Source organism: Rousettus aegyptiacus, unplaced genomic scaffold, assembly GCF_014176215.1.
Source record: "Rousettus aegyptiacus isolate mRouAeg1 unplaced genomic scaffold, mRouAeg1.p scaffold_m13_p_10, whole genome shotgun sequence".
NCBI lineage: Eukaryota > Metazoa > Chordata > Mammalia > Chiroptera > Pteropodidae > Rousettus > Rousettus aegyptiacus.
Genome location: NW_023416285.1, coordinates 93,712,023 through 93,736,218, shown reverse-complemented (window position 1 = coordinate 93,736,218; position 24,196 = coordinate 93,712,023). Strand labels below are relative to the sequence as shown.

The window sequence follows — 24,196 nt, the reverse complement described above, 5'->3', positions numbered from 1 at the left end:
TTAATTGGTGATTTAAGATGCTACAAGAAATTTATGACATGCTGAGAAAGAGAGAGAGGGCCTATAGATTTTCGAATCAAAATGTGGTGTTTGGGATTGATTTCATCTGAAGATTTGATTTCGTGATTTAAAAACCAAAGAGGAATGTCATTTGGACGCTACCTTTGGATACGTGGTTTTGTAGCATGACAAGATAGTATGTTTGTGTTGCAGAAAACCGAACCCGGTGAGCCGACATCCATAGAATTCTGGAAGTCTTCTTCGAGTAAATAGACAAACTTGGCAGCGTTTCTTTCCATTACCTTTGCAAATTCCTTTAAGCAAGCTATCAGAGAGGCAAATGTTTTGGATTGCTATCTAGGAATTTAGTGCTGCAATCACTGTAGAACATCTCAGTGCCTCTTCTTCTGTTGGGACAGAAAAGTTCTAGGAAATTCATGATTAGCCCCCCCCCCCCCCGTGAATGGCATCACGGCCATCTAATGTGGCCCTTTCATTTCCAATTTTTAAACGTCAAATATCTTTTGTAATGTCTCGGAGAGGAAGAATTAGAGTTTACTTCTGAATCAGTAAACAAGCATAATTTACTTCAGAAAAACAAGCTACCAGAAGGGAGCAGCTCATTTCTTCCCAGGTCCCCACCCACCCCCCTCCCTCCTCCCAGCCAAACAGCAGGAACAATAATAGTGGGAGGTAAAAATAGAGCCCAGCACGTGGCAAAAACTAACCCCCGAAAAGCTGAAGAGTGGGCGAAATCGGTCGCTGCCTTTAATGACAAGTTAGATGCTACACAAATGGTGCATTGTGATGCTCACGAGAGTGTTAGAACGAGGAAGTACAATCCGAGCTACCTGGAGCCCCTGGGGAACGAGTCAGGCTTATTAGGTAAGTTTGCAGGAGAGATGAAAGCTTACCCTTTAAGGCGCCAACTCTCTTTATTGTCTCTTTTTGAAGGAATTCTTCTTAACGATAAATTATATATTTCCTTGCCTCCTTAAACAGAATGCATTGAGCGCAGCGTGACCCTTTAGATGAGACAAGGTTGTCGTTATGCAAATTAATTATTCCGCTGTGCCCTTGTCCTTGGGAACTTGTGGAGAATATAGGGTGGCTCAGCTGAGAGCGGGATTTCCACTGCTGGGCCTGGTCAGACCCACACCTCGGCTGTCACTCTGTGGGCCACCTGTTGCAAACCATCCCCGCTCGCTGCTGCTAATCTCCTATGGGATTGAAATGCAGATGACAAAGACTGAAAAACCAACATAACCTAAGAAATCTGGGAGGAGGGATTGGGAAGGTCCCCAAAGGGTTTAAAGAGTGTAGCATCAGGGCAGGAACCTGGTGGCCCACATTTTCACTGCTCTGAGGTCTTTTATTTCTTAACTCCATTACTAGTGTTTCACAGTCATATGAGTTTGAAGGCATTATCAGAAAAAAAAAAAAAAAAAAGAAAAAGAAACGCATCTGACCCTAATGAGTGAGGTTAGTCTACGGAATCGCATAGCTTTCCTCACAAATGGATTCTGTTTTGCGACCGAGACGGCTGTCATTAATATGATGTAATTAGTTCCGATTCACTGTCGACTTCTGATTTTCCAGATCACTGGGAGGAAGCAGCGGGGTCACTGGCCTCCCACGCGTTTGCGCCGGGCCTGGTGCCGCTGGCCGCATCCCTCAGGCCGGTGTTCGGTTGAAGTTGTATTCCTCGATGACGCATCACGTACGACCGGGAAAGGTTGGCTAGAAGCAGGCTGAGGAGAGACCAGCCTGAGATTAAATTCTGCCATCGATAAATGAGAAGTGACTATTGAATGGACAGACGATCAGTATTTGACAGAGAGGTAGATAGAGTCCCGAACGCCAGGCAAACGCAAAGGTCAGCGGAGTCTTTGTCCTCTAGCTCAGAGCAGGAGGGAGCTCACTGCATGGTTTCGCAGTAGTTTTATCGTCACGATAGCCAGTGTCTGTGCGGGGGACAAAGGGGCCCACCGAGCACGACTCAGTAAGTCGTCGGTAACGGGTGTATTGACCCTCAGATTCAGCAGAACGGGACTAGATGGGATAGCGTGCCTCTTTATAACGGCGGTGACAAATCATGCAATGCGCGTGGCTTAATTTTTACAACTTTTAAGACTTCTCGCTGCATTAAATCTATCTATTCAGAAAACGTGTCTCGGGGACAAACTGAGACTCGAGTTCAGAGCTCCAGGCTCACCTTCCAGGTGCCGTCCCAGCACCCATCCCTTACCCTCGTGGCTTAGAGTTGCAACCCTGCACCTCACACTCCGTCTCTCTTCCCGGCTACGTTTTTCCCCACCGAAATGATCTCTTTCTAATCTCTTAGATTTACTTATTTCATTCATTTTATGCCCACCTCTAGACTGTAAGCGTCCTACAGGAAGTTTTACCATCTTTGATTCATTGCTGTATCCCCAGCACCTTGAATAATGCCCTGGACTATATGGGGTCACTTTATAAATACTTAACGAATTAATGATGATAAGATGCTCCTGTCAGCAAGAATTCCAGTCTCACCACGTAGCTGATCGGGAGCTCGGTTAACTGCTATGTCTGTAGTTTTGCTGGTGAGGGACTGGGGGGAGAGCCCCAGAAGGCACTTCTGCTCTCAGACTTGAGACCGGGCTGGGGGACAGTTTGAGCCAGTCAGGGGGAAAAAAAAAAAAAAAGGGAAATTGCACATGAAACTGACCTGGCAGAAAAGACAGGAAAAGGTTATTTTTAAATGTGCTGAGTTGGAGGCGGGCTTCTGTTGTCGTAGCCGTAGGAGATCAGATTGGAGGGTTGAACGGACAAGACCAGGGGCGTGCCCTCCGCAGGAGCAGCAGTGAGTGACAGCGGCGTTGGAGAGTGGGTCACCCAACAGAGAAATTAGTCCCGAGTGGAGTGCAGAGGTGGACGGGGCCTCGTGGGTGGCTGTGGGCTCCCAGTGCGCACAGCATTGCGATTGTAGGCGGGGCCTGGGCGGCGGCCCCTAGCGCAAGGACCAGCCGTGCCCGTGATGGCCGTCCTGCCTAGGGTCTGTGTGGCACGCTCTTCGATGCGGCTCAGGCCCCCCGTATCAGGCGCGTGCTCTGGGGGACAGGGGACCTGCTCGTCCTCACCTGGTCACAGCCGCCTTTTTCTCTGAGTTTTCTCTCAGTCTCCTTGCCAACTCGGTCACTCTTCACAGCTTATTGTCCTTTGCCTCTGATTTTATTCAGATTTCATTTAAAAATTTGACCACAGGGATGGAGTGTGGTTTAGAATCCTGAATGCCAGTCCCCATGGCCAAATTAGTCACTTGTTGCTGGCTTACCACAGGACCGAAATACTGCTCTGTTCTGGGCCTTATCGCTTTGTATTTTGGTTTTATGCGTACATATGCATGTCTCTTCTCTTGGCTATGAGTGGCCTAAAGGCATAAACTACATATTTTTCAACTCTCCTGCAATCCTAGCATGAGGCCTGACACAAAGCCAGGCTTAATAACTATAATATGAAGCTAAGAAGAGGACCATGTGTGAGAATAAACCTTGGGAGGGCTTGAAACCCACTTTCGCCACCAGTGTTTCTTGGATGAGTGGGGGGTGTCGTGATCCCACTCTCTCTGCCTTCTCTTCCGTAAGCAAGCACTGGCAAAACGCCTTAGCCAGGGGCGTAAGCGGAAGTCACTCGCTCGGTGGAGCACGGCCCGGTGTCCGTGTAGTTGGTCACGCTCAGCATACACCCCTGACCTTCACCACTCACCGCTGGACATTTCAGCTAAGAATCAGTGTTCAGTTTGGGGAGTTCGGACCAGTGCTGAGACTTTCCCCACATTTGTCTTTATTTCATAATGACTTACCTTTCAGTTAATCGATGAGCCAAACCAGCCACGTTTCCCCCATCCTCCCAAGGGCCGTTGACAAGTACTGGCTGAAGCCAACAGGCGACTTCTGCAGCCTTAGCCTTGGGCACCTGGTAACCTGGTAGGGGTGTCCCCCAGAGCCAGGCCGCCCCTGCCCTCCCTCCTTTCTCCATCTGTAAAGTGGGGGGCAGCCAGGGTGGGGGGGGAGAGATTGATTAAGGCGAGCCCTCAAGCACTTTGAAAATGTGAAGCTGATACCAGTTTCTGGGAGATCATTTTTTCCCCGTCGCCACGTCTAAGAGTTCATCTTGGAAACCTCTCCCTGTGCGAATGCTCTCTGCTCTGAACTCCTCTGAACTGTTTCTCACAAATCATGAAGGAAATGTACCCCCTGGACAGGGGCTGTCCAGGGCCAGCGCCTCGCGGCCTCCCCAGCGGGTGTCAGTGTGTGTGCAGACCCCAGGTACCCCCTGGCTGCCTCCACATTTACTCCTCTGGGCGGGCGGGGGGAGCAGTTCCCAGCTTTCTGCTTTTTACCAGTGGTCAAGTTGAGATTAAGCAATAATGTTCTCCTTTTTGCCGGGTGAGTCCAAAGGACTGGACTCTGCAGCCTTCTCTACAGGAATAGTTTCCTGCCAGGCAGGGTTGCATTTCACCCTGACAAACATATGATATGGGTCGTCCCCAACGCACGATGGTTCGACTCGTCATGTTTTATAACTTCGCGGTGATATAAAAGCGAGACACACAGTAAACGACGTGAGGCCTCCAGCACTTTATTAGGAAGTGGGCTTTGCGTTCGATGGTTTTGCCCGACCATAGCCAACATGAGTGTCCCGAGCACGTTTCAGGTGGGCCAGGCGCCTTCAGCACGTGTTCAGCTTACGACATTGTCACCTTCCGATGGGTTTATCAGGACGTGACCCCGACGTAAGTCAAGGGCCGTATGTATAGCTTTTAGACGTCCAATCAGATACAGTTCGACATTAACTGGCGAGCCACCAGAACGCCCACCACAAATGTTCTAGTCACCTAGGAATGAAATTGATGTCCTGTATGTTTACAGTTTTTTTTTTTTTTCAAATTTTGGCAAAAGGGTGAAAATATTACATATAAGGATTAGGAAACTTGAACCTTTTTTTCAAAGGAGCACAAATCAATTTATTTACAGTTTGAGCATGTGGAGGAAGCTCTGCCTCCTCCTGCTCCTTGGGGTGTTATTTGGTCCAGTTACTCTTCTCCGAGTCTGCAGCCGATTCCAGGCGTCTCCCCTCACAGAGGTGGGGCCCCCTTCTCTGTTGGCACAGCCACGACTCACAAGGCTGACTGCACTGGATAAACAGGTCAATACCGGGATGTCATCGGTTTGATCATCTTATTGACGAGAGGTCTAATACCCCGAGATCTTGCTAGATGGAGGCCCTCTTCATGGTGACCCCCAAAGTGGTGCATTTTCAAAGGGAGACGCAAGTCCCAGAGCGTGAGGTCGGGCGACGGCCGATTCCCGGTCCTAAACCAAGAGGCCGCGGTCAGCGTGGAGGGGAGAGCGGCGGCATCTGAGTGGGGCCTCGTCCCCGTCTCTGGTAGGGTCTCTGGGCGGGGTGTGGGGGAGAGCCGCTGCGGCACCCCCAGGGCCACGCTGCCGGTCCAGTGAGCAGCAGCGAGGGCAGCGCGGAACATGGTTCACCATGCGGGGGCCCGTGCCCGCCCTGCTGCCCGCCGGGGGGCACCAGGCCCGTAGCCAGGTTCTTTCTCCTTTGGCCTCGTTCAGCTCAGTCTCGGACGACTTCCTGTGATCACCAAACAAAGCCCGTTTCTCCGTGTACCATTGGTTAAGTACAAGTGACATCAAAAAACGATTCCTGGGCCTTCGAAAGAGTGGCCTGTTGGCTCACTGGGATGATGGGTCCGCGGCTGGGATATCAGGAAGATTGAGTGCAGATTGAGAGAGGGGGTGTCTGCAGCCCCCACGACCCCAGCTGCTCCCCAGCTCCGTCCCAGCCTGCAGGCGTCTCCCGACAGTGCAGGTGACCCCTCGTCAGCTCCCTGGCCCGTGCCTTAGTCACCTGTGAGCCCCAGGGACTAACTTAGGCACAGGGAATCACCCCAGAGTTTCAGGCAGCTGGTCATAGTCTCTAAATTATCATTTCCATTTATCATCATCAAGGCCAAACCATAATCATAGAATCACAGAAATTGAGAGCTAGGTGGGAACTACTTTTCTCTCAGTTTCCTACGAGGAAACCAAGGCACAGTTATATGAATTGCCCAGGACCCCCCAGTTAAGTTAATCCTGAGCCTCGACGAGAACCCACCACCCCAGCTACCTGCGTTCACGTGCCTCAAGCCTCGATGTCAAACAACCTCCTGATGAATTAATGTTTTGGTGAATTTCAACTCTAATGAGTGTTTTAACAGTATTTTTGCATTTACAGCTACTTAAATGTAATATAAAATTAAATAAAATTAAACTTGGGTTTCTCAGTTGGACTAGACACATGTCACGGCTTCAGCAGCCACACGTAAGCAGCGGCCACCGTACTGGAGTGCGGAGGTTATGGAACATTTTCCATTGCTGCACAAGGTTTGGCAGCACTGATACAGGGTCCTCCTTCAAACCAAAAACACTAAGATAAAAAGTATGGGAATAATAAGATTATTGGAAACTACCAAGGAGAGGAGCTGTCTTTATACAAAATTTTTTCAATGACAAAGCATCTTTGCATGTTGGTTTTGGGTTGGGATAGCTTCTACAGGTAGCATTTTCTGGGTTTTTTTTTTTTCCCCCAGCATTAATACAATAATTTATAGCCACTTGGCATTTCCTATACCCATTTTATAAGTTACTTGTTCTGTGTAAACGAAGGGGAGAGTACAGAAAGTCATCATCCAAGGAACAAAAGAAAGAATAAAAATATCAATTCTTTTGTATCCATTCTCCAAACGAAAACGTGCAAATTCACTGGGCTTTATGGAATCTTGTTGTCCCGGAATTAATAATGATAGTAATGCATTTAAATCAGTTATTGTAATTTTCATGTGTTGCTGCTTAGAAGAACCTCTGAAGATTTTGCGTATCTTCTGTTGATCTACTTCTCGTCACAGCAAAATAGAGTAGGGAAGTAGGTCAGTGCCTGTGCTAAAAGCAAAAAGTAAGCACTTTCATTTTTTTCTCCCAAACATCATTATATTTCCATCTTGGCTCTGAGGCCGACGCCACCGATGCCCGCTGGCTGGGTGCTCGCTAACTCGTGGTCCGGTTCCATATGGCATCTGTCTTGGAGGAGCCTTCTAGTTGGCTCCTTGCCAAGAGCGAGGGCAGAATTGGCACTCACGGTCTTATAGCTTGTAGGACGAGTGCCAGCAGAGATGTGTGTGCTGGTGCCGAGGGCCTGCGAGCGGCCACTGGGTCCACAGGAAACATCCCCCGGTTCAGAGAACATTAAGCAACGACAGCGGACCTTGACCTCTTCAAGTGTCCGGATTCTGCAGGCACCTCTTCTCTGGGGCGTGACACAGGGAACGATCACTTTGCCTCCATGGTTCAGTTGCTTCATTTCCACAATGGAGATAATGATTTATTTCACTTACTGGAGCTGTCACGATATTGAATGTCAAGCGCCTGGAAAAGAGTAGGTCCTCGATAAATAATAGTTGCATTTGAATCTAATTCTTGCACTGTGGCGGGTGTCGAGGATGGCTGGGGAGTAAACAGATCTTACTGAGTCTTGAAGTATTACTGGGATTTGAGGTATTTGCTCCCATAATTACTTCTCCGAAGAGTACATTGTTTTTCCTGGCCTCTGGCAAGAACCCCCCCCCCCCCAAAGGTTTAACTGTTGGACCCGCCATTTCTGGCTTCCTTACAAGTGTCAGCTCTGACAGCCCCATGAGACAAAAGAAGTCAGAGTAGAAATGAGCTTCCACCAGGAGGAAAGTTGGGAGTCCAGTGGGAGGAGTTTGCATGTATTAGAAGCTAACCAGGCTGTGGCAGAGACGTGTAAGGATCGGGCGTGTGGGGTTCGGCCACATGGAGCCACGGGTCGGGTGGGCCCACCTGTCCCTTACAGCGTGCAGGAAGACATGCTGTCCTTGTTGATTTTGTTGACTTGTATAACAACTAGATCTCCTTGCATTTCCTTAAGGAAGTGACTGTCATACCCTTAGCCCTTGGTGCAAATCTTTGGGGCCGTTGTTTGCAATATGGCAAGTAGTGAGAAGAGGGTCCAGATGTGGATGAGAGGTTCTCATCGAAGTGACCCTGTGGGGGTCGAGAGGAAGGGAACCTGTGGACGTAGAGACACCCAAGCGATTATTGAGAAACTGTGGGCCGCGAAGTGGTCTTAACGGACTATGAAGTTCAGCGCTTTGCCTCCTCCTTCCCGCAGTTAGAAAACAGGACAGATGTGTGTGTTTCTTGCAAGGCTGCTTTTTATTCGGCAGTGGGATTCCAGCGGCCCAGTAGGTCTTGCTCTTGGCCTTGTTTTCTCACAGATTCGCCATGAGCTGTTCACTCTCAGCCCAGGGCAGACTCGATGCAGCATTTGGCCCACGTGATGGGTTGGAAATATTTTGTGCTTTGGAGCCCATCGGGCCTGGGTGTGAATTCTGCTTGTATAATTTATAAGCTGGTAATTGTAGGAAAGGAACTTACTTCTTAGATGTTTGCACCTGGAAAATAATACTTTCTCAAAAGGTTGTTAAAAGGATAAGAAATAATGTATGTAAAGCACCTTGCGCAGTGTCTGGCTTCTAAGGGCTCGTTTAAAGCAATCGCTCCTGTTGAGGATATGAGTTGTGTTTGAGTCCGCATGATGAGGAAATTTGGCTTGAGAAGTAGACTTATGGTAGTCACTCATTTCAGGTGCATCACAAGTGCACAGAAGAGCTTAAACAAACACAAAAGCAGCTATCCCTTGTTATATTAGACACTTACTCCGGGCCCGTGTATTGTGCCAAGCACCTGACTGTGAAACGGACCCCACCATTCCCATTTCACAGAGCGGCACAGCCAGGAAGCCGTGGTACCAACACCCGGCTGTCTCAGGGTGACCATAGGACTCCAGGCATCTCTGAAGGATGGCTGGTGTGAGAAGGATGGTAACTGTGAGCTCAGCAACACGAAAGACCAAAAGTCAAAAGTACAGGATGGAAGCCCTCTTCTCCATTTCCCCTCCTTTCTGTGCCTCGGTGAGTGTGCATTTTTTGAGGAAGTAACCATGGCCTCTCGTTTGGAGAGACACGAAGGAATGCTTGCCCTAGGCTCTAAGTTTAGAGATGAGGACCCGTACACGTTTCCCCAGCTCCCCCGTTAGATTAACCGCTCTGTGCAGACAAGATGCAACAGCTCCGTTCTTTCGAACTTCCGTTCTCTGTGAGCTGAGACCTGTGGCAATGCCTTCCTCTTTTCATTCTAGCTGATTGTCAACAGCAGCAACCACAAGGCCTTCCTGTCCCAGAAATAAGTCTTGCCACACTCTCAGCTCTCAAAGAGCTGTGAACACTGCATTCCGCTCTGCGGGGGGCTCGGTCACCCCCACCCCACCCACGTTAGCTCCACCAGGTTAAAGTGTTTGTTGTAAATTCGCAAAGGGTGATTTGCAAAGAAGTATGGGTGCATGCAGACAGGGTAAACTTTAGAGATGGGATCTAAACAAGCATTTCATTACACGTAAAATGCTGAAAGGAGATGTTTATGTTCGATATTTTATTTAGCAGCACTTTTTTTTTTTTTATATATAACAAAAGGTTGATTAGGGAGAACTCTGAAAGTGCTTCAGGTTAGACAGTCTGATTGTTTATCTCAAGGGGAAAAAATAAATAAAGTAAAATACGGAGATGAGAAAGAAGAAGTAGAAATTGAAGCCAGGACCTGGTGAAGAGTATTTGCCGTCGTTTTGCTCTGGATTAAATTGAATTCACAGTTTCTCTTCTCCATAGATTTGTGTGTGTTTGCTTGGTTTTTAGCCCTAAATATCTCCCTCCCCCACCGCGTAAGAGCTCAGGACTAGCCTAGGTCCACAGCAGATTTAAGGTGTTTCGGTGTTTTTTGTTTGTTTTAACCAAATAAGAACCCTGCTTAAGATCTTGGAATACCTTCTTATCACCCCCCCCCGCCCCACGTCTACAGTGAACTGGCTCCTGCCCTGCTCACTGAAGTTTTAGTTTGCGTGAGCCCTTTTGACCTTTCTGCCTCTTGGACTGGAGGCCAGAGCATGGTCATGGGCATGGCTCTGCAGATATTTTGTCTGCTAATTTACACTGATTTAGGTGCATTTTACTTTCCACAGGCTGTGAGAAGCTAAACCAAGAGCACAGTACTGAAAATGAATGCTGCTCAGGGCATTCAGCCCTGTCGCTGGACAGAGCGGGTGGGCGTAAGGTGCATTCAGAGACGGACAGGGTGTATGTTCTTGCTTTATTATTTACTGAAGCTCTGATGGGAGGATCCAAGGTAAAAAAAAAAAAAAAAGAAAAGAAAAAAAGAAAAAGAAAGAAAGAAAAATGAACACCATCATCATCTTATTACATGATGATGACTGGAATTGCAGGCTCTAAACAAGCATTCTCTTTTCCAAATGGGGGCTTTGGAAATCTCAGGGAAGAGTGATGTTGTTAAAAGCCTATGTTCTTGCTCTGTGTATCAGCCTCAAATATTTACTGAAGCTAGGAAGAGAAAGGGCCGACTTTTCTCTTTTCTCTCCCAAACGTGTGATTGTTTAGAACTCAAGTGCAACATCTGGAAGTCAGACATACAGAGAGCAATTTATGGAGTGTGAAAGATTTGAAATATTCAGTGTCCTTTAGCGGGAACTCAACTTTGTGGGGCTGCATTTTTTTTTTCCCCCAGCACAAAGCAGGCAATTCTGAGATCGCCTTTGCCTCTCTGAATTAAACCCTTTGTGCCCGCGTCCCATAAACAATGCGCTTTTTAAATGGGAAACCCCCTCCCCGCCCGCCCAGGGGCCCTCTCCTCCGGGGTCGGCAGCCAATCGGCTGCACCCAGCCGCATTGCTGGAGCCCTTTTCCTTTCTGAGCAGCGACAACGTCCTAATTTGATGCACACATGGATGCCTCGCGCACTCTGCAAATTCATCATCAGCATCTTGCATTAGTCATCTGACGGGCTGCCAAATGTTTCATTTTCTTTTCATGTGACTTTATTATTACCACCTCTCTCCTCTCTTCCAAAAAAAAAAAAAAAAAAAAGATCTCCAGAAGGGGAGGGGAAGGGGGTGGGCATCCAGCAGAAACGCAGCCCTGCCTTTCTTTCCCGCACGCACGGGAGGCGAGGCGAGGCGAGGCGGCGAGGCCGCGGCTGCGTGGAGCGCAGCCCTGCAGCACGAGCCCTGCGCCTGGCTCGCTCGCGGCCGCCCGGCGAGCCGGGGCGCGGGATGTGCGCGCCGCGGGGGCCGGCCGGCGGGGCGCTGCCCTGCGCCGGGGCGGCGGCGCCGAGCAGCAGCAGTCCGCAGTGACAGCCGCCGCCGGGAGCGGCCGCACGGTGCCTGCGCTTTGTTTTAGTTCCTCCAATTTCTGCCACTCATTAGGCACTTTGCCCCGCGCTCCTCTTCCTCCTCCTTCCGCCTCCCCGCCCCCGACCTCCCCCCACCCCCACCCCGCCCCCCGTTTTTTTTCTTCCTGTCCCTCGCCGTGCAGCCCTAACTCTGGCTCCCGGTTCCCTTTTTTGACAGTAACGGCACAGCCAACAAGATGAACGGCGCTTTGGATCACTCAGACCAGCCAGACCCAGATGCCATTAAGATGTTCGTGGGGCAGATCCCCCGGTCCTGGTCGGAGAAGGAGCTCAAAGAACTTTTCGAGCCTTACGGAGCCGTCTACCAGATCAACGTCCTCCGGGACCGGAGTCAGAACCCTCCCCAGAGTAAAGGTACAGACGGCGGGGGGCGCGCGGTCGGGGTGCCCGGCGGGAGGTGGGGGGGGGCTCCCTGGGCGCTGCGGGCGGGGGACGGGGCGCGGGGCCCCTGCTGCCCCCCGCGCCCCGCGGCCGGCCCGGCTCCTCCCCGCGCCCCCGCCCGCCCGCCGCGGGCAGGTGGACCAAGCCGGCGGGGCGCGCGAGCGCAGGGCGGGGGCGGCCGCGCCTCTGCCCCCCGCGCGCCTCGCCCTCCCGAGGTCACTTGCCAGGCAGCAGGCAGCGCAGGCTCCGCTCGGGCGCAGCGGCCGCCCGAGCGAGGAGGCGCGTTTCGCAGCCTTGCGTTTCAGGAGCTCACTCCTGCCGCTCCGCACCTCCCCGCGATGGCTCGTGTGATGACAATTGCATTTCACTTTTCCGTGGCCGGTGGGGAATGCTGAAGCGTCTTAGGAACAGTGGCCTCCCGGCGGCCTGGGGGATAAAGGGTGCGCTCCTAGGAGGGGCCTCGCCAGCCCCTCGGGTCTGGATGGGGATGGCTAGGTGAAGTGTGCCTTCGGGGGCAGGAAGTAACGCCCTAGCGGCCTGAAATAGTTAGCACACCTTCACAACACTTGCGGTTTACGCCCTCCCCGGTGGTAGCATTCTCCTGTGCAGTCTGGTGGCTTCTGCTGCCTCCATTTTAAGATGAGGGCAATATTGGGTGGGGGCAGTGGGGACAGCGATCAACAGAGAGCGAAGCCAGAAAGCCCTGCGCCGTGTCGAAGCTCCTGTGTGTCGGAGTCCTCCTTTGTGAGCTCTGTGCAGAGCGAATGTAAAATAACCTTCTCTGCTGCCGCTGCTTGGCCTCCCTGGGCTAACCTTGCTTTAGTAATTTTGTTCTTCCTCTGTTCTTGATCTCCTGGTTTTTCTGCCCAGGGCTCTCCTCCGTCTTTCTGTGGGTCTCACAGTTTCTTTTTCTTTGTATCTTCAGGATTCTGTCGGGCCTGTTATTTTGTTTCTCTATAGCCTTTCCCAAGAGCTCCCGCGAGCTCATTGTTTGCCTTGTGCATTCACTTTTGCTGAGCACAGGAACGTTTGCACACACTTTGCTCTGAGCCTCTCTGTTGCCATCGAGGTGAAGGGGTAGCAAGGACTAAGCAATCATTAAAACGCCGGCACTGAGTGACATCCAGTGACACTGAGAAATGGGCCATCTCTTGTTCCCTGTCATTGCTGAGGTCTTTTTGGACTTTCTGGAATGAACCTTTTAAGGAATTTAAAAGCCTCATTAATACTTACAAAGATGAACAGAGATACCTTCAGATTATGCTCGTTAAGACTCTTCGTTTTCTATCTCAAAACATACCATGTAACAGCAAGAGTATTTTGAAAAGAACACACATGAAATTTTGTCACCACAAACTTCATTGTTGCATAACTTGCAAAATAGAAAATGAGAAGATCTCTAAAACAGATTATAGACATCACAGATTAGAGCACTGTTAAGAACCTGTATTGGTCATGTCCTAAATTGTTTACCTACATGTTTTCCAAATGGAGAACACTAGAGTTTGGTTTTTCATAATTAACTCCCACAGTTTCCCACTGAGGAAAGAGTGTAAGATACACTGGACTGAATTTAGCAAGTATGGGTCCCCACCCCCCACCCCCCCTTTGTGGAATGGCATCCGCAGAAAACTAGGCCAGAGGCAGTAAACTAGTGCTTCAGAGCAGACTCTACAGTTCATTCTTGACTGGCAAAATGTGCCTCCAAATTTCAGTTTATTTTAGCCTTTTTTCAAAATGATCTCTGATAGGATCAGAGTTCATTTATTATGATGCCTGGTTACTTGCATTTTATCTTGGGATTCCATGTGTCTGCCTTTAACCAAAAAGACCTTTCTCTCAGTGAAGCGAGTACTTGCGCATGGCCTAGTTCTACGTTTTTTTCTTTCTCCAGTGTTCCTCTGAGCAATCTCTTCTCAGCCTATATTTGAGACTATACATTTTGTTAACTTCATTCACTGGGTCTTATAGCTAACTTTATTAAAATAGTTTGCATAAGCCCAGGGTCTTGGAGGGGAAGAGGAGGCCTGATAATGGAGCTTGTTGCTTATTTTTTATTTTTTATTTTTTTATTTTTTGAGCCTATGCCATGTACCAAGTTCTATGTTAGGAGTTTCACATATGTTGTCTCATTTCGTTCTTACTGAAATCCTGAAAGTAGGCGCTATGAGTCACACTTTACAGAGGAGGCTCAGAAAAAGTTTAAAAAAAAAAAAAAAACCGTAGCTCAGTTTACCAAGCGGGTAAGAGGCAGAGTAGAAATTTCAGCCCGGTCCATCTGTCTTCGTGTGCTGTCACACCATCTTCCCTCTCTGGGAGATGAGACTGCCAACCAGCCTTGTTCTGCTCCGTGCCAGGGCTGAGTCAGAGGCCTTCTCCTTTACCTGAGTGTTCCCCAGGTGAAAGGAAGGAATTTTGCCCTGTAAGAGCCGGATTGGTTTTGTCTCTGCCTTTGTGTTCCGTCTCAATGCTCATGGGTTTAAGACTGTGCATCACTCCAGCTCTTGGTGCCCTGGGATAGAAGTTACAGATGAAATCATTCAAATCTTACCTTTGGAAATATAGGTCAATTCCCATTACTGTGAACTCCAAGTCTCACATCAAATATTGCTTGAAGTACGTGGGCTGTCAGCCAAAGCTTGAAAGGGTTTTTTGTTATACACACATCTCTGTTGTAATGGTATTTGTTGTGATGGGATTTGAGCTGTATAATGACATTCCTCTCAGAGGATTATAGTCCTTAGGCTCTTACTTATAGAGAGCAACAGCCACCACTTGTCTTTATCCTGGACACCTATGTGCGTTATACGTTATTTGCCTCTTCGTGGAAAATGGGACCCCACGTTTACGTTGGTCCTGACTCTCCTGGCGGAGTACAATTATCGTGTTTTCCCCAGAGTGATATCAGAGCCTCAGAAATTAGAGTTTTGGAGGCATTCTCCAAACACGGCGTAAACGGTCTAAGGGAGGCTTCGGAGTGGCCTTGATTCACTGCCTCAGTGATGTCGACAGTTCCGAGGCGGTTCACCTCATCCGGGTGGATCATATTTTTCCCTCGCTTTGCATCTGACGTTCTGTTTCATCCTGAGGCGTAAAACTTCCGTTCCATTTTCGAAATCGTCCTGTAAGAGTTAGAGCCTAAGCTACCTTTTTCTTCTCCCCATAAATGTCGATAATGACCCTGCGGGTTTAGCCACTCTGAGATGCCTGGCTGAGTCAACCGCCTCACCTCCTAGGACTTATGGAGAGGATGTTTTATTCTGTGGCTGTTGGTCAAGTCTTGGGATGATGAGAAATACCACACAGTAATTAAGAGTATGGCTTTTGACGTCTACATTTAATTTCTGGCTCTCCCGCTCCTGGGCCTTGGCCTTGGGCACATTCCTTAATCACATCTGAACGGGGAGACCACCCTCCTGGGGTTGCAGAGATGAAGTCATATGCTTTTCACAGAGCTGGAATAGGGTAGCAGCTTGTGGTGGTGGTGGTGGTGGTCATTATCACAATTATTATATACATCATCGCCGTCCCCAAGAACTTGAATCTACTAGGGACAATGAGGCCAGTACACAGGTCGCTATAACGTAAAGGAACATGAGATAAGTCTAAGAGAAAGAGAGGAGCGTATCTGAGCTCTGGAGATTTAGGGGTGGGGGGTAGTGTGTAAGTAACTTGTAGCTAGCAAGATGGGAAAGGTGGCATTTTTATTAAATCTTGAAAAAACTTAGGACTTCAGTGAGCAAAGACAGAGTCGAACATCACAAACGGATGAAGGGGCCTGACGCGGGTGCGGAGGGGAGAAGATGCAGGGCGGCTCCTGGGGACCCCGATTCTCCCAGAGTTCAGAGGGAGCGTGAAATCCGTGAAGGAAAAGGGAAGAGAGGAGGTCACAACGTCTAGGAATATAGGCTCCATCCAGTTCTGAGAGAGCCTTAATTCTCAGGGCGAAACATGTGACTTTTATGAGTCGGACAGCCGTGGGTCTGCGCGGGGGACAAGGGGCCGGGGGGCTGGTGCCGAGTGCTTCCTAAATGCACAGAACCTAAACGGGCACAGTCTGCACAGAGGACGGAGGGGGAGGAATCGCGGGACGCAGACGTGACCACGCCGGGAGGAAGGAGACCCGATAACTGAGTGAGGACAGTGACGACTGGGAGGTTTGGGCATGACTGGGAGTCGGCAGTGGTGGGAACAGGGCTGGGCAGGATAGTTAACATTCCGCTCCGTGTTGACTCTGAGGTGCCGCGGGAGAGCCCAGGGGGACACGGGCTTAGAGAAGCTTCTGGACTCGGTGGCCGGAAGGACCGCAGAGCCTCTCAGAGGAGCGGTGGCGGCCGGCGTCGGGGGAGGACTGTGTGTGAGGTTTGCGTGCGGGGCTGGGGTCCGAGGCCGCCCTCTCGGGTGGTCCGGTTGCGAAGGAAGGAGCTTAGCCATAGCTTGTTTCCTGAACGAAAGGTGCGAAGGTTGAGCGAGAGGCGCTAGTGGACGTGGAAGGAAGCAGGGGTCAGCGTCCTTGGGACGGGAGCGGCCGGAGAGCTCCGCGGCCAGGCAGAGCGCGTGCCCGTCTGGCGGGGGGACCGGCACCCGGGACAGATGGCCCTGGTCTCCTCGGAAGAGCGCACGTTTCTGAGGTGGGCGGCGGAATCGAAGCCTTAAGAATGAAAAGGGTTTTAAGTGACAGCTCTGGGAATTCCGGCAAGGGGAAGAAAGGCCGGCGGGGCCATCGAAGAGTAGGGCGGCCCGGTCACACCGAGACCGTGTCGATTTAGAGTGGGCCCCTGCGGTGTGGTTCTGTGACTGTCCGTCAAGGGTGAGCAGAGAAATGGAATCACGGGGAACCTGGAGTTGGAGGTGACTAAGACAGATGTGGCGGAAGGTCAGGAAGGGTGCCGAGTGCCCTAGAACGTTCTCAGAGGTGTAAGGCAGGGAAGCCGATGGAGGCAAAAGGTAACCCTTGTCTGGAGAAGAAGGGAGGATCGAGGGGCTGGACGTAGCGGTTGGGTCACTGGAGGTCCAGACAGAGGGTTCAGCAAGACGAAACTCTGAACCCCCAAGTGGTAGGTAAATTCCCTGTCTTGGATCATTCATTCCTCTTGATATTTCAGTTTTAATCGGAATTGTAAGCCAAGACCCTAGCACCCCAAAAAACCTGAGCCCGATGAATGCTAGTTACACGTGTGTAAGCTCAGCCAGTTGGGCATTGTCCACCTGATTTTACAGGCGGGCACACTGAGGAAGGAGCCCGTGCTACGTGATTAGAACAAACTCGTTTGGCATTCGACACTGGGCGGTCCACTGAACCCTTGGTCCTTAACCTGTGGCCTCACGGATCCCCCTTCCCCCTCTCCCTGTGGCGACTCCTCAGCCAGAGAAGAGCTAGAAACGGGAAGTGGCTTGTGTCAACTCTCACTCCGTGCCACAGACGCGAAGAACAAAACTTCCGTTTTTCGTGACATGCGCTCAGAGGTCGTGGCGTAACCGCGGTGCGGCGGCAGCCCACCCAGTGCCCGGAGCCCGGAGCCTTCTGGGTGGAACGAAGATTCAGTTCACGGCTCCTCGGGGAAGGATCATTAACTTTAAATTTAAAAAAACAAAATAAACAAACAAAAAAAACAGCTGTTGTGGTGGTTCTCATGCTGTTACCATTTCATGTTCTTGTTGGTCAGGCTGCGTTTCGGGGGACGCTGGGGACTGGCCTGGACAGCTGCTCGCCTTGGGTAACTCGATCCTCACCCCACCTCCAGCGAGCTTAGAGCATGACAGAATATGAGTTGCTTCTTTCCATCTTAAAACCTTTACTTCAGTCTTCAAGAATCCATTAATAAATAAAATCGGAGTGTGTCCTCATCTCTCCCCAGTCCAGGACAATGGAAAAGTTTGTGGAGAATGAGACGGGATGGCTGGGAGCGAACAGGGAGAGGCCGCAGGCAGGAGGGAGAAATTCACCGAAGCCTGATTTTACCCGTTTCAGACCTGGGCAGGGCAGCCCGGCGTCCAGAGGGTTCTTCTGAGCTGCAGTAGAGTGAGCGCAGGCCCCAGAGGTCACGAGACGTATAAATTCATTGTCACGAGCTGGCCGAGAGAACACACTGCTGTTTTTCATGCCTTACGATGGCAACGATACCTACGATCTCAGAGTGGTCTTACACAGAGAGCAAGTGCGCATGCTGCTAGTCCGGGGCTGATAATCTCATAAACTTCATTCTTCCTTAAAATGCGAGACGTTTGTGAAGAACAACTTTGACCTCCTTATTAGCGGAATCTTGGTGGAGGACTGGGGTGGGGGCAGAGAGGTTCATTTCCGAGGTTCATGCCATTTCTTTCTTCCTGAAAAAACTCTCGTCAGAAACTTCCCTGAAGTAATAGAAATGGACTTGGAGCCAGTTTTTTTTTCGGCTATGTCATCTCAACATCAGTAATTGAGAAAGAACTTAAAATGTAGGAAATGGGCCAATTTTACGTTCAACGCACACAAATAGGGAATAGGATTTCTGCCCTAATTTTCTTGGAAACGAAGGTTGCTGCCCTAGATTTTCTGGGACAGCCCCAGTTCTGACAGTGCTGCCTCAGTGGCCTGCAGGACGGGTGCCCGCATCCTGAATCAACTTTACGTTCACGGCAGTCACTGTGCAACGTACTGTGCCATCCTCTCTTTGCCGACCAAGGCAAACATAAAACGCAGGCACGATGTTCATATCCGTGTAGGCAGGGATCCTTATCACGTGCTCAGGAGAAACGGAGTCATTCATTATATCTTAGGGTTGTATTAAACGATTTAACAATTCTTGTTTCTTCTTTTTTGTTGTTGTTTCCAAAATGGAGGTTTTAATTATTTTGACTGATACATACCGCATCCCTAGAACTGACTGAGATAAATGACAGAAATGTCAAATAATCCTCTTTTACGTTAAAGGAGAAAGGTGCCGAGAGACTGGACTTTCTCCCTACAACTCGTCAGGCCCAGAGCTGAATGTCTGTTGCTTATATCAAAGGGTGGCTTCTACCCTGGCAGGTAATATCTCTTCTGGGCGCATTTCGATTCTTACAGCTCTGGAGAGAAAAGGAAGAAGAAAGGGAAGGAGGAAGATACAGAGGACACACCGAGAGAGCCAAAAATCAAAGAAAAAAAGAAACGACTTAAGGCCGTTTTCTTCTGTCTGGGAGACATCCGCTGGTCCCCAGTCACCTTGTCCCCGGTAGATCTGCATTTCTGGAATTAAAGTATCAAAAGAATAAAGAAAACAGGCTCTGGACAAAAGGAGGTCAGACTTCTTGGTAGAAATTTAACGCGAAAAATAAACCCAGGGCTTTATGGCTTACGTCTTGATCAACTCTCGCCAACACAGATTCATAGGCCAACTGAAGGAGCTAAGTGTAGGGGATCACACAGCGTGCATTCTCCACGGGTGCATCGGTAGTTGGCCTGCCTAGAGGTCTTAGCCGCCTTCTCGTTTGCATCCAGTGAGCTTGCCCCACGTTGGAGAGGCTCCGCCATCAGTTTACACAATGGTACCGCTCTGGGGTGCCATCCTGTGGGTCATTATGAAACCCGTCTTTGGAAATGAGCAGCCCGGTTTTCTCACCAGAAAGGGACGTGTTTTCAGAGGGTGACGCTGTCGGTTACTCTGCAGCATGGAGGCATTGCCTGGGACGTGGCCTGGCGTGACCTGCTGCCCCTTACTTCTACTCCAGGGGCCCCAGACCGTCAGGCCGCCAAGTTGCAAGGTTTACTTTCCTCCGTCTTCAGGTGTTGCCTCTAATTAAAATTTAAGGTAAACCCTAGCTGAGTTACATTTTAAAAGTGTTCAGAATGTTAGCATTAAAAATATAAATAAAATCTTTACGTGCCTCTCAAAGAAGTTCGTTATCTGTGATAATTCAAACCATAGTCAAGGATATAATGCCGCTAGGACACTTAGTGCCGTTTTCCTCATCTCGTATTCGTGGATTCTGAAAAGACCGAATCTTTGTCCTTGGGCGTATGGCCCCACACGCTAACAAGAGTTAGCCTTGAATTCTCAGGTTCTTTGTTCCTTGTCCAAATCCCACTGGTCCTCAGACCATCTCATGTTTTGCGTTTCAATATTGGCCCAAACCCCTTACTAGATCAACTCTCTCCAGTCAGACACCTGTGCGTCACACTGTACCACCACGAATTAGTGCAGACCGATCATCGTGATCGTCAGAACCATTGAAACTGAAAAAGGGGTGAGAGAAGAATTGGTCCAATGGGAAGAGAAGTAGAAACTCAGCTAAAATAACATGCTTTAGAAACTGGCCGATACAGGTTTGTAGTCTCTGGTAGTAGAAATGGCGGACGATAGTACGTTGGCTTTCAGGACAGTTGGTCCAGAGAATTGAAAATGTTCCGACCCATACTGTGAAATTCAGTGGAAAATCAGTTAGACGTTAGGTATCACACCAGAGAAATTCGCAGTGAACTAGACCAATCAAATGTATTAAAGAGTCAGGTTCTTCACATATACAAGGATGTTTTCAGGTCTGCGTTGGTGAGCACGTGTGACAGAGAAAGGAACCCACAAAAAAGGCGCATGTGGAATGATGGATTGCGATGCACTCGGATTTCACACGGCCTCTTTTTTTGCTGAGTCACGTAGACAGACACATAGGTAGCAAAAAAAAAAGGCAGGTTTTGCTGTACATGGGAAAGGGAGCTCGTTAGCTGAATGTGGGCAGGTTATAATGGTAAAAAAACTAATGGGTCTAGGAGAATGGGAATGACAATTGAAACACTGCAGGAATTGGTATTAGGATCAATATTTTCCACTCTCTATGTAAATGACCGAGAAAGATGTCCCTGATCCAGTATTCACGTTCGGGCATTAATTCAAATTGGAGAAACCAAATTGGAGAAATAACACTCTTGACAGCGATCAGTTTGAAAAATAAAGGAATGTAACTTCTCAATTTCCATTAGAGGACCATAAATTGGAATTCAAGAAATGAATTAAAAGATCGAAAGAGATTATCTACTCATCACACTCCTGAAATGACCCAGAATCTGATCATTATAAAACATGTTGAGCTCTATTAGGCCCATGCAGGACAAGTTCACAGCGTAACCTGCGTGCGGATCAAGACCCGTCTGTCTCTTCAGAGATGTCTTCACTGTCGTCTCTGGTCATAGTGTCTTGCCAGCTAAGTCTGTGAAATACTGCTCCTTTGTTGCCTTCTTTTTAGTTTAAGATGGAAAGAAAAAAGAAAAAAAAATGCTTCCCAAACTTCTATAGTTTAGTGGAAACCGCATCCTAGACGTGTAGAGAGGATCCTAAGGAGGGTGAGGTGCATAAGAAATGAGGCATCTGGCAAGCTAATGGTCAAAATGGTCCCCAAATGGTAAACGTTACAAATGAAGAGAGCAGACACCCAAGGGTCAAAGAACAGATAATTCGCCACTTATCACAGAGCGCTTTTCACTCCTATGTAGGCCACCATGCCCAGAGTTATGAAACGTTATTGAAGACCTATCAAGGAGATGGAGGCGTTCTAAGGGAGAGAGCAGCGTGAATCTCAAAAGGTCCAGGAAGGTGAGCCTCGATGGAAAGGTCCCGGAGGTTAACTTAAAAGGCTTGAGAGCCTTGAGTGGCGAGAATGAAAAGGGGGGAAAGGCTGTGGCAAAACATAAAAAGAGGGATTGTGCTCTCCAAAAAAAAAAAAGTTAGAAGAAAAAACGATTGAAGTTTTGAAGATGCTAAAGGGCAGCGAGGCTCTATATAGGTAAGCTCTTTCAATTAAGGCTGAACCCCAGGATTCTGCTGCTTACGCTTATACTGGCGGAGCGGCAGGCACAGGATAGAGTTTGAGCTCAACTTTTACACGGAGCAGGTGGTGAACTTGGAGAACTTGGTGAAAGTTAAGGAGACGGTGGGGGACAGCTAACTCGCAGCCCCCCGAGAGTGGACCTCCGGCCAGCACTCTGATGAGACTTAATGCCTGGCTCTTCTGGGACAGGGATTCGGGGAGCTTAGGGCAGCCTCGAAAGCCCTGGATCCCGTTTAATGTTGAACTTCGGGTAGAACAGAAAAGGCGAAAGACGTGACCCAGGAAGCGTAACAGAGTGTTCACCGAAGTGCCAGTCCTGCGGCAGTAAAAAATTTATCGGCGCCCACCACACGGGACATGGTGCTTAGCGCTGAGACCATAAAGAAGAACGGCCCGTGTTCTGCGCCCTAAAAGGAGAGAGAGAGTTCTGCGGTGTGACGGAGAGGGCTGCCGCGAGTCCTCTTGAAACGCAGAGCCCGCTCCGGGCCGGCACTGTCGGTTTTGCGCGTCCACCCACGCGTGCGTGCCGTTTCTGTTCTGGAAAACACTCTCGGGAGGCCGCACGCCCAGAGCGGGTCCCGTGACCTTTCTCCTGTCAGCGTCATGCCTCATGTACCCACATTTCCCTTTCTCTTCGGTTCCGCTTTTCCTCCTCCTCCTTCCTGTAGGAGTTTAGGACAGGAAGAGGCTAACGCTTCACTAAACGAAGCTGTCCTGGGGTTCTCCACTAAAGCTAAGGACGTGCAGTCTGCAGCCCCCGTGAGCATCTGTGACGTTGACAGAGCGTCAGCTGCCCCCGGCCCGCCCCCTTCCTGTGTAACGGTGTGCGGGCCAGGGTCCCGAAGAAGAAAGGCCGGCCCCTGCCTAATGGAGTCGCATCCAGTTGACACTAAAGAGCGGCTGATAGCCTCGTGGGAGGTGTGCGCGTGCACACATGCGTGTACGTGTGCACAGCACACACACACACACGTGCGTGTCTTAAACTTTGCGGTTGCCCGGAGTCAGTTTTTATTTCTTTGAACACCACTTCTTCACGTGGACATGTCGTTGCCTGCATGGCAGACTTCTGAGGAACAAGTCGTTTCTAGATGATTCGCTGCGAATCGCCTCGTGCCGCACCTGGGGTACTGGTGGGAACGGGCGAAAGGAGAGTCAGTCACACAAAGTAAACATAGCGGAAAAAGTTAGAAAATTAGCCACAGCAGTAGCGGCGTCTTGATTTTGTAAATTAGATGTGTGTTAGGAAGGGTTACTTTTAAATGTTTGCGCACCGAAACCTAATGCTGCTTTCGCGTCTTGCTTACTAGAAAGTGTCACACACAATTTGAATCGGCGTTCTCTGGGGACAGGGGGAGGGCCTGGTGGAAAGGGGCAGAAGGACAGTCAGTAAAGAACCGTGGTCTCTGGGGGGAGGGACAGCGTCAAAGCTGGCAAAGCAAATATCCAGAGCTCAGGGACCGTGGAGGGCCTCCTAGAGGTTCCGAACCTCGGCCATGCCTCAGAAGTCGTGGTCCTAGCCCGCAGGGGCCTGAGGACCGCGGAGCCCGTCAGGGTCGTCATCCGGCTGGCTGCCTTGCTTTGGCCGGGATTCCCACGGACATGCTGTGACAACCGTAGGCCCCGCCACATCGTCGGACTGAGTTCGCTGCCGCGCTGGCCTTTCTGTTTGGGTTTCTGCTGCTGTGGTTTGCATTTGTCTTCGGCGCACAGACCTTTCTCTGTGATTTGTTCAGAGCTGACAAGTTGACTAAACCGCCATCGACAAGATGTTACTTTTGAGTTGTTTTTTTTTTTTTAAATGTTCTTCGCAGTCCCTTCATTCTCTGTTTCACAGCCTCTCGTATTACCAGCTCCTCTCGGTTTTTAAGATGGTTGATTGGCCTTGGAGCAGCATTCTGTGGCCATGAAGGGCGCGAAGTTCATGGACTTTCATGGCAGGAAACTCCGGGCATGCTTAACTAACCATCCTCATGAACATCGTTTCCACACAGAGACTATTTCTTAATCCACCCCTACACCTTACCCAGAACCACCACTGGTTTGAGAAGCCTATCCAGGGTAGCCCATTTTGGACACAGTATCGTTAAGATGATTATTAAAGCAGTCACAAATTTGTAAAGGAAGTGAGCCCACTAACATGAGCTTTTGTATACATTAACATCCCTCTATTAAAAAGAAAAAAAAAAACTATATTACTAAGGCATCCCTCATATGGGACTTACAGTCTGTTTAGTAAATAAATACCTTAGTAATTGGTACCAACTCCGAATAGGTTTTCTTAACATATTATATAGTTAATGGAACCTAATAAAGAAGTAGATTTTTATATTTTTTTTTACTTTCTATGTTGCCTCTTAAAGATTCCCTGCGTCAGGTTAGTTGGTGTTTGTTTAGTCCGATATTCGTTCATGTTTGTGTGTGTGAATTTTATACAAAAGAATGTTAGGTTATTAACAAGGATGTGAACGAACAAGTTTGCGTGAGTTAAGAAAAATCAGTGGAAAGGCACGGCCTGATTTGCACCCTCCACGCCCGTGCAGGAGGCGTGTCTTCCCTTCGAGCTCCCGTCAGAGCTCCCGCCACCGAGGGAGGAAGCAGACCCACTTCGTTTCACTGTCTAGATTGAGTCGGGGAACCTCAACGACAAAACA

At 49.4% G+C, this 24,196-nt stretch overlaps 1 protein-coding gene across 28 annotated transcripts in view; it reads left to right on the top strand.

The window, feature by feature from the left end:
- Nucleotides 1-24,196, top strand: part of CELF2 (CUGBP Elav-like family member 2) — a 718,856-nt gene that overhangs the window by 565,218 nt on the left and 129,442 nt on the right. For 24 of the 28 annotated variants that reach the window (XM_036227159.1, XM_036227131.1, XM_036227123.1 and 21 more), the window contains one exon: nt 11,539-11,735. In XM_036227159.1, the coding sequence (XP_036083052.1) occupies nt 11,598-11,735 (138 nt within the window). In that variant the 5' untranslated portion in view covers nt 11,539-11,597. Of the gene's footprint in view, nt 1-11,227; nt 11,349-11,487; nt 11,736-24,196 lie in introns of those variants that run through there. The other 4 variants (XM_036227153.1, XM_036227128.1, XM_036227136.1 and 1 more) reach the window with 4 other exon arrangements.